The sequence below is a fragment of the Podarcis filfolensis genome (genome assembly GCF_964270895.1).
Source record: "Podarcis filfolensis genome assembly, chromosome: 7".
NCBI classification, from domain to species: domain Eukaryota; kingdom Metazoa; phylum Chordata; class Lepidosauria; order Squamata; family Lacertidae; genus Podarcis; species Podarcis filfolensis.
The window spans coordinates 2,315,992-2,330,727 of NC_139603.1; the positions used below are offsets into that span (position 1 = coordinate 2,315,992).

The 14,736-nt window shown below is 40.2% G+C and overlaps 1 protein-coding gene across 9 annotated transcripts in view; it reads left to right on the plus strand.

The window, feature by feature from the left end:
- Positions 1–14,736, plus strand: part of RALGAPA2 (Ral GTPase activating protein catalytic subunit alpha 2) — a 188,160-nt gene that overhangs the window by 44,344 nt on the left and 129,080 nt on the right. For 6 of the 9 annotated variants that reach the window (XR_014550911.1, XR_014550912.1, XM_083624410.1 and 3 more), the window contains 3 exons: positions 3,728–3,889; positions 10,010–10,150; positions 12,792–12,959. Coding sequence is in view for 7 of the 9 variants with exons in the window: in XM_083624410.1 (XP_083480536.1) it covers positions 3,728–3,889; positions 10,010–10,150; positions 12,792–12,959 (471 nt within the window). In the remaining 2 variants the exon portion in view is untranslated. The remainder of the gene's footprint in view (positions 1–3,727; positions 3,890–10,009; positions 10,151–12,791; positions 12,960–14,736) is intronic. The other 3 variants (XM_083624413.1, XM_083624412.1, XM_083624411.1) reach the window with 2 other exon arrangements.

Here is a 14,736-nt window from a genome sequence, read left to right on the forward strand (position 1 = left end):
AATAAAGTTGCTCAGATTCAGAAAGAGGTGGACTCCACTGTGGGAGCAGGGCCAGGGCAGGAGAGTGCTAGAGTCGTGTCAAGTTGCATGGGATCAATTCCAATCTGTTACCTGTAAGGATGTGGACAGGCTGCTTGGACAAGTGAAACCAACCACCTGTCTCCTTGATCCTTGCCCATCCTGGCTCATAAAAGCAAGCCGGGAAGGGCTGGGCGATGGGCTCTGCGGCGTGGTGAATGCTTCCCCCTGTGAGGGAGCCTTTCCAGAACCGCTGAAAGAGGCAGTTAGTAAACTGCTTCTTTAAAAACACATCTTTGGATCCGGCCAATGTGGCCAACTATCACCCAGTCTCAAATCTTCCTTTCTTGGGCAAGGTGATTGAGCGGGTGGTTGCTGAACAACTCCAGTCACGCCTGGAGGATGCAGACTATTCAGATCCCTTCCAGTCAGGATTCAGGCCTCACCATGGGACTGAAACTGCCTTGGTCGCGCTGGTCGGTGATCTCCGGTGGGCTAGGGACACAGGTGAGAGCTGTTTCCTAGTTCTGCTGGATCTCTCAGTGGTCTTAGATAGCATTGACCATGACATCCTTCTGCACCATCTAGAGGAGCTGGGGGCCCTGTTATACAGTGGTTTCGCTCCTTCCTCCTGGGCCGTGTCCAGAAAGTGGTGTTGGGGGGGATGGGTGTTCAGACTCCTGTGCTCTCACTTGTGGGGTGCCTCAGGGTTCCGTCCTCTCCTCCATGCTTTTTAAATCTATATGAAGCCACTGGGAGGGATCATCAGGGGGTTTGGGCTGGGTGTCCATCAATATGCAGATGATACCCAGCTCTACCTCTCTTTTAAATCGGAATCAGTGAAGGCAGTGAAGGTCCTGTGTGAGTGTCTGGAGGCGATTGGAGGTTGGATGGTGGCTAACAGATTGTGGTTGAATCCTGACAAGACAGAAGTACTGTTTTTGGAGGATAGGGGACAGGCAGGTGTGGAGGACTCTCTGATCCTGAATGGGTAACTGTGCCCCTGAAGGACCAGGTGCACAGCCTGAGAGTCATTTTGGACTCACAGCTGTCCATGGAGTTGCAGGTCAATTCTGTGTCCTGGGCAGCTGTTTATCATAATAATAATCTATAATAATAATCTATAATAATAATAATAATAATAATAATAATAATAATAATAATAATAAAATATTATTATTATTATTATTATTTATTTATTTATTTATTTATTTATTTATTTATACCCCGCCCATCTGGCTGGGCCTCCCCAGTCACTCTGGGCGGCTTCCATAGAAACCAAAAATACAGTAAAATATCACACGTTAAAAACTTCCCTGAACAGGGCTGCCTTAAGATTTCTTCTGAATGTCAGGTAGTTGTTTATCGCTTTGACATCTGCTGGAAGGGCGTTCCGCAGGGCGGGCGCCACTACCGAGAAGGCCCTCTGCCTGGTTCCCTGTAGCTTTGCTTCTCGCAATGAGGGAACCGCCAGAAGGCCCTCGGCGCTGGACCTCAGCGTCCGGGCAAAATGATGGGGGTGGAGACGCTCCTTCAGGTATACTGGACCGAGGCCGTTTAGGGCTTTAAAGGTCAGCACCAACACTTTGAATTGTGCTCGGAAACGTACTGGGAGCCAATGTAGGTCTTTCAAGACCGGTGTTATATGGTCTCGGCGGCCGCCCCCAGTCACCAGTCTAGCTGCCGCATTCTGGATTAGTTGTAGTTTCCGAGTCACCTTCAAAGGTAGCCCCACGTAGAGCTCATTGCAGTAGTCCAAGCGGGAGATAACCAGAGCATGCACCACTCTGGCGAGACAGTCCGCAGGCAGATAGGGTCTCAGCCTACGTACCAGATGGAGCTGGTAAACAGCTGCCCTGGACACAGAATTGACCTGTGCCTCCATGGACAGCTGTGAGTCCAAAATGACTCCCAGGCTGCGCACCTGGTCCTTCAGGGGCACAGTTACCCCATTCAGGACCAGGGAATCCTCCACACCTGCCTGCCTCCTGTCCCCCAAAAACAGTACTTCTGTCTTGTCAGGATTCAACCTCAATCTGTTAGCCGCCATCCATCCTCCAACCGCCTCCAGACACAGGACCTTCACCGCCTTCACTGGTTCTGATTTAAAAGAGAGGTAGAGCTCCGTCTGGTACGCAGGCTGAGACCCTACGTGCCAGCAGACCATCTCGCCAGAGGGGTGCATGCTGTAGTTATCTCCCGCTTGGACTACTGCAACACGATCTGCGTGGGGCTACCTTTGAAGGTGGCCCGGAAACTACAACTAATCCAGAATGTGGCAGCTAGATTGGTGACTGAGAGTGGCTGCATAACACTGGACCTGAAAGACCTACATTGGCTCCCAGTACGTTTCCGAGCACAATTAAAAGTGTTGGTGCTGACCTTTAAAGCTCTAAACGGCCTCAGTCCAGTATACCTGAAGGAGCGTCTCCACCCCCATTGTTCAGCCTCGACACAGAGGTCCAGCATGAGGGCCTTCTGGTGGTTCCCTCACTGTGAGAAATGAAGTTACAGGGAACCAGGCAAAGGGCTTTCTCAATAGTGGCTCCCATCCTGTGGGACACCCTCCCACCAGATGTTAAGGAAATAAACAACTATCTGGACTTTTAGAAGACATCTGAAGGAAGCCCTGTTTAGGGAAGTTTTTAATGTTTGATGTTTTATCTCTTTATTATTATTATTATTATTATTATTATTATTATTATTATTATTATTATTATTGTTATTATTAATATTCTGTTGGGAGCCTCCCAGAGTGGCTGGGGAAGGCCAGCCAGATGGGAGGGGTATGTATGTATGAATACATAAATTATTATTATTAATAATTGTCACTGCTAATTTGAAATGTTCTAATATATGAAAATATGGAACATCCTCTTTCAGGAATAGGCTTAGTTAAAGAATTATATATTTGCCAAAAGTCCATTTCAAGCCCGTTTTATATATCTGACTGATTTCTTTGTCTTTGCTAACTTATGGAGGTATGATGTCCCAGACTGTGCCATTATAAATACCTACCCTTTTTGTAGCAAGTGGGTGGCTGTATATCCTCAATATGTCTCTGCAGCAAGTATTTGTAACAGTAAGATGCATGTCTGTAAGCACACAGAAGAATGTGTCTGTGGCTCCCCAGTATGCAGCCATCTGCTTACAGACACACTAATATTTATAAATATATATATGTTTACTGTGGAAAGAGTGAATGGTCATAATTGCTTTCCTAAAACACTAGTGTTTGAAGAAACTGAAGAGGTGGCTTCTCTCACTTCCCGTGCTACAAGAGATTAATATTTTTTATTCTTCCACCACACTTTGTAGCTTTTTGTATAAGAACTTGGGCATGAACATGCTGAAGTGTTACTTTTCGCCAACATTCAAATGAATGTCTTGTCCATGTGTTTGATATTTTGAGAATTCCTAATGAATGCTAATTTCTCTGAAGAAGATCCACTGAATTCATCTCCTGCATATTCTCCTTGTTAATTTCCAATAGCCTTTGCTCATTGGTTGAATCACTATCTTGAAACGCATTCCCTGAATCAAGAGCCTGCTTATAATATTTATTCATCCATTCTCTTTTTCAATCTGAGATGCGTCAACTGATGTTATGTTCATGAACTAGATGAATTTGTTCATTTAGAATTTTTCCTTTTGAGTTGTTTTCATTTTAAAACACAGTACTTTCCCTCTGTATTCCATTATTTGAAAGGTGGCAATTTGGAACCTCAGAAGGGAACTACAGTTGGAAGATCATTTTCCTTAAGCTGGAGAAATCCTGAAGTTGTGGAACCAATGAGGTTTAGGAGTGCTACCACCTCAGGAGTACCAGGAGTTGAGAAAGCAAGGAATGTAGTGCGTCAGAGAGCAACAGGTTAGGCACAGGCAATTTAATGTCATCATCATCAATAAAAAATTTAAATGTTGGTGATTTTATGTTCATAGTAATTGGAATGTGTTTCTGCTATTTGATACTGGGTTGTTTGAGTATGTGACTTGCCTTGTAATTACTCTTCTTCTTTTTCTGGTCATGGAGTCGCACACCTGAGACTGTACCTGCATGGCCTTGATGCAGAGCCTTCTAGGTGTCTGACAGCCCACTCCCCCACCCTTAGCTAATTGCCATTTGGCACAGTGTACATGATCTAACAACCATGTGAGTGTTTCTGGTTCAGCTATCTCTACCATGGTGGGTGTGACTGTGAGGCACTGGACCTTTGCTGTTGAGATAATGGGGGAAATTAAACATTCTTTCTCTGTGCATGTAACAGTCACCTCAGGTGGGATATGAGCTTCACTTAGTGGTTGAAGGCAAAATCACTACACAAAACAATATAAAAAGTTGCTTCCTCTTTTGGAATCCCCTGTTTCTGATTTTGCCTTCACTGAAGTGGTTCCTTCCTACCTCTGCAACTTTGTGGGTTCAAGCTTGTAGCTTTGTTTTATTCATTTTCCCATCTGTGCCTCTCAGTTCTCACCCTTTCCTTCAACATTTTCTTTGTGGAGCTATCTTAAAATCTCTTAGTGTTCAGTACAGGTTCCCCTCTTAGGGTTTACACACTGTACTATCAGTCTGGCAGAAGCTGCATTTCGGGCCTTGAAATCTGCGCCTCTTTCTTGCTTTCCTTCAAAGTGCTGTTTTTGGTTGCTGTCACCTCAGCTTGAATAATATCAGAGCTCAATGCCCTTTCAGTGGACAAGAACCTTTGTGTTATTCCATAAGGATGGGGTAACCCTTCAAATTAGCCCTCCCCCTCCCTCCCTCCCTCGGAATTATCTCTCTTCCACAGTCAGCAGTAGCTGACTTCTTTCTGTCCACACTTCTGAAAACTCCTAGCAGTCATTAGGTGTGTCCTGGCAATTAAAGGTGTAGATTTCTAGGACTAAGCCATTCCACCAGTTGGATTCCCGTTTTGTTTTTTCCCTACTCTTCTTCCCTGAGCTGGAAGGTGTCCACATCTACTTAGGCTGGGTGGCTTAAGGCTTATATTTATTTAGCTTACACCGGCCTTAAATTATCACCACTAACTAAAGCTTTTGCTCATTCCACTAGAGCAGTAGCTACATTGGCAACATTTTCCCTGAAGGCTCCTTTGCTTGAAATTTGTAGACCCAGGACCTTTGTAAAGCATTATAAGATTTGCTTCTTTGGAAGTGGCTGTTGGGAGGTGTGTGCTATTACACATTCCCTAAACCTTAGGAAGCCCTTTTCTTCTTTCCTGTAGCTTCCCGACTTACATGGGTGAGCTATGTTAAGTCCCACTTGAGGCCACTGTTACATGTGCAGAGAAAAGACTATTTTGCTTCAGCCATTGGGTGGAGCTCAGGTCCCACCTGAGGTCATCTGTTTAAGTGCACTGAAATCCCATTTACCTAATGGTCTTTTTCATGTTGGGGTTTCATGTTCCTTAATCATCCAGACATCATCATCTTCTTTTTTATATAATTTTCCAATACACGTTTTTTATACTCAAATCAATACAACCATACAATAATCAACTACTTCCCCTCCCCCCCAATCCATGGTTCTTCTTGATTACCCAATAGTACTGCATAATTTATTTAATTCAGATTTTTTTCTCTCCCTTCTCATTATTTCTTTAAACTGTTTTTACTCTAGTCCTGCTAACGTTTTAGTTTATTTACCATGATTCTTAAGATATTCTACAAACATTCTCCACTCTTCCTTAAGATCTCCTTGTTGTTCTTTTATTACATTAGTTAAATTTGCTAACTCTACATATTCCATCAATTTCTTCTGCCATTCCTCCTTTGTTGGTGTTGTTCTCTTTTTTCATTTCTGAGCGTATACCATCCAGACTGTTCTAATTGCGTAAATGAATAAATTCATTTTATCAGTGGGGACATCTGTTCCTAAGATTCCTAAGAGTAAGGTATCTGGTCTTTTTATAAAAGTCTTTCTAAGCATTTTTTTTCATTTCATTATATATCATCTCCCAGAAATCTTTAGCTAATTTACAAGTCCACCACATATGATAGAACCTAACTTCCGTTTCCTGACATTTCCAACAGGTACTTGGCTCCAATTTATACATTTTTGGTACTTTGCTCCGGGTTAGGAACCACCTATATATCCTCTTCATAAAGTTCTCTTTTAGTGTATAACAAGCTTTTCCACAATTTCCCCCACGCACTTAATTCTATATTATGTCATCTCTCTCACCCAGTGCATCATAGCAGACTTTAACAACTCATCCCTTGTTTCCCATTCCAACAATAACCTATGCATTCTTAATCATCCAGACTTCTATCAGTCAGTTGGTAAATTCAGACATTGCTTCTGTTGGAGGTGGGACCTCATGATAGAAAATGCTTATGGTGCAACAGGCTCTTCAGTTAGAAGGTGGTAGAATAAGGGTAGTCTGTCTGCAGATAATAATAATAATAATAATAATAATAATAATAATAATAATAATAATATCTTTATTGTCATTGCCCCCTCTCAGGGACAACGAAATTACTTGACTGCTCCATAAAAACACTAATTAAAACAATACAGTATAGTACAGCAAGGAAGATTAGATGACTTTCAAAGTCCAGGCTTCCCATTCAGGGCTGAGATCGCTCTGGAGAAGAAGCTGTTCTTAAGACGGCTCGTTCTTGTCTTCATCGTCCTGTATCTCCGTCCCGACGGCAGGAGCTCGAAGAGACAGTGACCAGGATGCGATGGATCTTTTACTATGTCCAGTGCCTTCCTATGGCACCTTGTGGCATAAATCTGCTCTAAGGTGGAAAGTGGGCAGCCAACAATGCTCTCTGCTGCCTTAACAACTCTGCACAACCCCATCCTGTCCTGGGTAGTACAGCTTCCGTACCACACACATAAGCCATAAGTGAGCACGCTCTCAATGGCACAGTGATAGAAGGCAAGCAGCAGTTTCTGCGGAAGATGGTTTTTCCTTAGAATACTCAAAAAGTACAGTCTCTGCTGCGCCTTCTTCACAAGCCCCCTTGTGTTGACACTCCAGGACAGATCCTCTTGTAATTCAATGCCCAAAAATCTGAACGTTGTTACCCTCTCCACACAGACCCCATCAATCAAAAGTGGCTGGATATTGCTCTTCTGTCTCCTGAAGTCCACCACAAGCTCCTTTGTCTTCCTTGTATTTATGAGCAAGTTGTTAGCTCTGCACCACTCTGTCAGCCGCTCCACCTCATCTCTATAGTCCGTTTCACCCTCCCTTTCAGGGATGAGCCCAATCACGGTTCTACAACAGATGGACTACAACTCCCATCACCCCTAGCTAACAGGACCAGTGGTCAGGGATGATGGGAATTATAGTCCCAAAACAGCTGGAGGGCCAAGTTTGGCCATCACTGATGTAAACCTACGAATCTTATGTATCCTGATATAGGGTTGGAGACCTTTTGTTTATTATTACAGTGCCATATAACCTACAACTCACCATGTTAATGATAGTTGTTTATAGCATAGTGTTAAAAGCTGGCATAGTGCAGTTTAATGACTAAGGATTGGATCCAGAGATCTCACAAGTGAAATTTCATTCCTGGAGAGATTATTGTTGTTAAGCTCCTGGAGGGTAGGAGAACTCTCCAATAGAAGGGTTGAGGTGTCATAGGAGGCTGTAGGTAGAAGGATGAATACATGGTTTCTCTTCCCTCTTCCATGAGTAGCAGCCTCTGCTGGATTGCCAGGCTTTCCACAAATGGATGCAGTTTTTTCATTTGCTACTCTGAATTCAAGCCTAAAACTACCAACTGCAGCCTCTGATTATAATCTGTCCTCAACGATGAAGTCAGTAAATGGTTTACTCTTTCAGTCTTTTTTCAGATAGCTAACTATGTAACACTGAATTGCTTATCAAACCTGAATTTCATTAAAAACACGCAGTATGAAAAATGTAGCAGAACCAGCTGTACTGTTTGGTGTATTTATGACATTTTTAAAGTTAAACATTGCCATTTAAAAAAAAGAATATCGCAACTATATACAGTGTTGGAGAAGAACCTGTGAGTTGCTGAAACCTCATACCTAAATAAATATTTCTTTTTGCCAAGCTAAAATGAAAGTTGAAATTGGAAACCATCAACACTGTAGTATACAAAAGTAAGTTTTTGTCATATGGATTTAGGAGTATGTAGACATTAGTATTAGCATGCATATACTGAATAAATTCATAGTTTTAGAAAAGAAGCTTGAATATAAGCATTCCTGTAATATTCTAAAACCTTTGGATGTTCAGTTAAACATAATAATCCTGAGCCTTCTTTTAAGAAGTATACCTCACTTTATCTCAGTAAATAATAAAAATACTATTATTACTCAGGTTTATTTTGCAGTTCAGAATTAATCCGAAAGAGACATAGAAAGAGACTATGGATGTCAGGTTTGCATGCACTGAAACAAGCTTGTAAACTCTTTTGCATGTTATTTACTGGAGTGAGAGAGAAAGAGAATGTTCTTTGTGTTTTCAAACATTTTTCAGTTTCTTTCACTTGGTGAAGGGTTCATCCTGATCTGCTAGAACCAGTTCCTGGTAAATCACTTTCCTGATCCGCTAGCAGTGTATTCAACATTTTGTCAGCATGTGCACACATCTACACTGGTTACTCTTGAAGGCGTACAGATAGATTTCCCCCCACTCTTTAACCTTTATATGTCTTTAACCTTCACTCTCATCTCACTTTTCTACTGGTTCCTTGTCAACTCAACACTGTTTCCTCATCACTCTCTGGCCACCCCTGAGATATCCAATCCAATCCCTCCAGATGTTGTTGGACTACAACTTCCATTATCCCTGTTCATTGACAATCCTGGTTGGGGCTAATAGGAACTGTAGTCCAACAACTTACGAAGAAAACCACACTGGCTAATGCTGAGACACCTTGTTTCCAAATACCCTAGCTTGCCTCACTGTGTTGAGCGTGTAGATTAGCCTGCTCACTTAAGCCATCTTGATTGTTTTACTTAAACTATTTCTCAGGGAAGCTCTGATATAACTTGTATCAAATTATCTTGCTACCCTTTTCTGGCTAGTTTCCTATGCTTCTACTAAGGGCATGATAGGCAAAACGTTTAAGAGGTTGTTGCATCTCCACCCTAGGATACAATAATTTTTGACTATTGTATTTTTTTCTTGTCATTCAGATACTAAATGCAAATCTTCCCACCTGCACAAACCCTACTTCCCAAAGATGAAGAACAAAATTTTCCTATTACTGCTCTCCATTTGGAAAAAACAAACTTTTTTTGTTTTAGTGAATATAATTATTTTGAAACATAATGGGGGGGAAATGAAAATTTTAATTAAGGTTTCAATTTTTAAATTAGTTACTTTGTTATAAATCTTAGTTAAACTGGTAGACTTTCTGAGTAAACATATTTATTTACAGAGAATCTACAGAGTAAAATAGAAGTTCCAATAAGAGAGACAGATCCATTTTGCCCTTCCATCATATTTATTGCCCCCCCCCACTGGTGTGCCTTTACTGTCATCTTCCTACAGATATCCACATATTCTTAGATGATGGTATAGCCCATTTGCTCAAGAGTAACTGACCATGTGGGCACAGAATATGCTTCTGGCAGTACCAACAGACCAATGAATCACATCGAAGACAAATAATATTTTTGCAATTAGCCAACTTTAAAAAAAAGTCTAGAATAATTCAGGCTGTAGAACAACTGCAGGAAGTATCTTTTATATGCTCTAGCATCCATTCTGGTGGGACGTTTAGTAAACTGTCTTTTTTTTAAAAAAAAAAAGTGGCATCTTCAGTAAACAATGTGCACTTTTGTGGATTACATTTTAATGAATTCCTTTTGCATTGTTAATTTACATTGGTAGAAAATTAATGCCACGTGTATATGGGAATTCACATTTAAGAATTTTCTCAGTTCCCTCGCTCTTTTTCTTTAAATGCAATATTCTGCTAAATAAAGTGTCCTTCTAACTGAAGTATTGCGTTACTGTTTTGAATTTACTTTTGTCACTTTATTTCTCCCTGGAAGCTAAGCGAAGTCAGTCTATCAGCAACTGCGCTCATCTCTGTGAGGCTTTGCCAGTCACTAAAAGTGTACCTCTACTCCTTCATACTGTGAGCTCTTTCTTACCTGGTGTCTCTTACACTTCTTACTCTCACACACTTTCAGGTATGCTTCTTTTCTCAATATTCTGTATTCATGTTTTCCTGTGTCATACACACAGTATTCTGAACTATATTTATATTATTGTATTTTGGTCAAAAATAGTAGTGTGTAATATCATGGTTCTACCCAAAATGCAAGTATCTGTCACCTAACGTTCCAAATTCTGTAGCGCAGCTTTCAAGTTCTCAGGATTCCTTGTTAATCCCATAGCCCTTTTCAAATTCCTCCTGGTTCGCCTATTCTTGAAAAATCTCAACTGCACCAGTTCTGCTTTTAAGATGTGCATTATGACTGACTCTTCATTCCTTCCACCTTCACGTTCATTTGGTGACATTTGTGTATTGACTGTGTGGGTGGATTTTCCAAGGGAAAAAAAGGTAAAGGTAAAGGACCCCTGACAGTTAAGTCCAGTCACAGACAACTCTGGGGTTGCGGCGCTCATCCCTCTTTACTGGCCGAGGGAGCCGGCGTTTGTCTGCAGACAGTTTTTCCAGGTTATGTGGCCAGCATGACTAAGTCGCTTCTGGCGAAACCAGAGCAGCGCACGGACATACCATTTACCTTCCCGCGGGAGCAGTACCTATTTATCTACTTGCACTTTTTGGCATGCTTTTGAACTGCTAGGTTGGCAGGAGCAGGGACCAGGCAACGGGAGCTCACCCCGTCGCAGGGATTCGAACTGCCAACCTTCTGATCGGCAAGTCCTAGGCTCTGTGGTTTAGACCACAGCGCCACCAAGGAAAACTAGTGTTCAAAGAAGTTCTTCTGTGTAATGAACTCTGCTGTCTCCACAATTTTAGCAAACCTAAGAATTTGACTTCTAATAACTGTAAGAATCTATGACCATGAAATCTGTTGTATATTTGACCTCTTTAGGTCAATTTTAATTAAAATACACCCATTCTTGCTATTGTATGTGCCTCCATCTTCATGTACAGTCATTTCCGTAGCTCAAGTCTTCATGACAATTTTTTGTTGTTAGTTGTGTGGAGTTATATTTTGCTTTGTAAGAATCCTAAAAATTAAGCTGACTTTCTAATCAGCTGAAACGTAAGTGAACTGGAGTTGTTGGAATTGCTGCATCTATGGCACTTCCTAAATCTGTTGATGGCAAAGTGGCAAAGCAGTTTTGTAACTCAGGTCTTTCTTTAATATAGATTTGACAAAGATTTTTGTTTGATCACAGGCTATTGAATTTGAGTATGTGAATGACAATGGGAATTACATTTAAAGGTTTTATGAAACTTGCAAAATTATAAAGTAGCATTCCCACAAGAGAAAAATGTTAACATGTAAAAATGTAACTATTAGCATAGTTATCAGGCTGCTTGCCCAGTTAAAGAAAACACATACAAAGATGACAAAATAGTAAACTGAGGGAAGGTATCTTAGCTAAACTAGAATAATAAGAAAGATAAAGGAAGAAGAAAATAAAAAAGTACTTTGTACTTACCAGCATAAACCAACAATACTAAAGGAAACGAAAACCTCCAAAGTTGGGGAACTACCTTCTTTGGGATATACATGTTAGGCCAAGGCAACATTTGCTACAGTTCCTGTTTGTTGTTGTTAATTACCTGATACTCTAGAAATACTGATTCCCCCCCCCCACATTCAAAATACATATGAGACAGAACACGGGGTTAAAGTGGGGTTCACAAATCAAATTGTGCCTTGAACCAGATAAATCCAAAACTTCATATTTCTATTTCAATCTTTTCCACCATATCTTATGCTGATGCATTTTCTGAGACTCCAACACTTAAACTTCAAATAGCTAGATGAGATATCAAGCTGAAACATTGGGGTGAACCGTTCAGGTGGAAAGGAAAATATTTTAACATTCTGAACTCCTCTAATCATGCTTATATTTGGTAGAAATATCAGTGCATGTTAATGTGATTGAGCCACAGCAAAAGCGAAATAGCTTCTAGATATTCTTTTTTAATAATATAATTATTATTTTTATATATATATATATATATATATATATATATATATATATATATATATATGAATAATAATCCCTGAAAGTAATATTTAAGTTACAAGTTTTACATTGCAGATCAGTGTTCTGCTTGGTTCTTTGCACCTCCCCATGAGCAACAGTAGGAGAATAAATGATGCAAACTGAAGAAATGTATACAAATTTGCTCAAAAAACATAATTTAAACAGGTTGCAGAATTCACTTTCTCAGCACTTTATTGAGAGTGCAGATTTTAAGAGACTGGGGAATTACCACAGAGTATACTCACTCAAAACACCCTGACTATTAAAGCAATAAAGCAAAACTTAGGTTGTGAAAGACACTACACAACTCTGTTTTTCCACTATAAATAGGGAGCTTGATTTGAAGGAAAGAAACAGCATCCAAATAGATGTGTTAACTCTTTTCCTCATACCCTTTCTAGCCTTGAAATCACACCTCTTCCCATAATTTTAAGCAGAGAACTATTAGCTATGATTCCCAAATTCATGTTAGATCAGTCCTAATAGTTAACATTTTATTTTGTTTTCTCTGCTAATTAATAATGAGGTACAAATGTATTAATGATTTGAATGTCTCACAGTGTTATTGATGCTATAGGCATGGGCATTTGTAATTGGCGTATGACTGAAATAGTTTTGTACCAATACCTACAGAAGCTGAAGAATATCAACAGTCAGAAAATGGAACAGGACTTGAATATCGCCAGCCAGAAAATATAGAAGGAACAGAATGTAATGGCACATTTTCAGACCAAGAACAATTAACTCGAAGTAGTAGCACCTCGGATATTAGAGACCAAAGTAATTCTGATGTTTTCCAAGGTAATTTAGAAGTAATAAGAGCTGCCTCAATGAGGAAGTTAGTTCTTGTTTTGGTTTGAAATGTTTTGTGCAACAATGGCAAGTGCTGTGTTCTCATAGCTCCATGTATTTGTCACTATGCCTGTTGTATAATAGAATTCTTAGAAGGCAACAACTGTGATTTTCCACCACAATGTTCACTGTGTAATAAAAGTATATCTTATAATGGTAACTTTGCAAGAAGATTAGTTTTAGTCTGTTACATTGCAACAATACCGATCAACTGCTTTAGTATAGTCCAGTCTGTCTGTCTGTCTGTCTGTCTGTCTGTCTGTTTATACCCCATGATCACAAACTTGGAAGTAAACCCCACTGAATTCAGGAGGACTTCTCTGCCCTTGCAGCCTATGTTGGGGAGGGGGAGTATGCTCTCAATTTACAATGAATAAGCTGTACAAGTTCCAGCAAATCATGCTATAGAGTTTATGAATCCCTTTAATCCCATGTTCAATAATTTTGGTGGTCATATCGTTTTAGGTAACTAGTGTTTCAAGACATGAGAGGAATACAAATATAATGGGTTAAAGCCAAAAAAAATTTGAAACATTTTAATACTAATGCAACAAATAATGTAATAATTTAGTTAATGTTGACTATTTGGTTTATAATTTAACAAGCGTCAGCTATGACATTAAAACAATTTGCAAGTGTATTCCATGTTTATTTTCCTTATTTACAAAAAAGTGAAAACATCATGCTTATTCCTTAATAGGCTGTTTTGTGGCACCCCTCCCTCCCCAGGGATGGATGGACCAGCCAGTTTCATATGTCCATTCATAACTCTGTTCCATCCTGTTTTTGCATTAATCTATTTTTTAACCCATTTCCAAGCACATTTTGTCTAGTTGTTGTTTTATATATATCCTGTCCATCTGGTTGGGTTTCCCCAGCCACTCTGGGTGGTTTACAGGATGTGTGTGTGTGTGTGTTTAAAAAAACTTGGGTGCTTTTTGGAGCTGTGAGCTCTAATGTAAAATCTGGAGAAGCTTGAGGCCCAAATGATGCTTTTATTTTCCCATCAGTGTATTAGTTTGGGAGAATAAAATTAAGCCCATTCACTTAAAAATGCAGGCAGAATAAAATGCTTTTGCATTCCTACTCGCTTCTAGCCCCCTTCCCACCAAAAAGCATTTCATTTAAGTACCTCCTCTTAATAATATTGTATGTGTAACCCAGACTTTTTATGAGAGGTTTGCTAAATAATGGATTGCAAGTGGGGCCTGCAGCAAAATGTTGCCCTTGTACCACATGAGTCTGTGGCTATAAGGAGAGGGGAGTCCAAAGATAGTGTTGGATAGGAGTCCCAGAAGTAACTTGAGTCATATTCATGCACATTTTAAAAATAGTTTTTGAATGTTTCAAAGTACAACCAGTCTGCATGCAAGTCAAGGCAGCATGGAGATTTTGGATGCAACCAAATGTTTGGTTTGATGGAGGAGGAGGTCTGAGGGGACAAAATAAGCAGATTGACCTTTGCTGCAACCTGAGAGCTATAGGGGATTTTTGGCTGGGAATCAAAACTTGTCTCAGCTTCACCTCTGGGCCACAATGTTAACTAACAGTGGAATATGTTGCAGTGCTAACCTATTCACTCCAACATGCAGTCGGGATATACAAGTGAACTGCAGTGCAGGGTTGCTGCATATTATTCTCTCAACCCAGCCTGCAATGTAGGGATTAAAGCAATGGATAACATCACAAGATTATTGGATTCTCTAAGCTTCAGCCCAATCTCAAT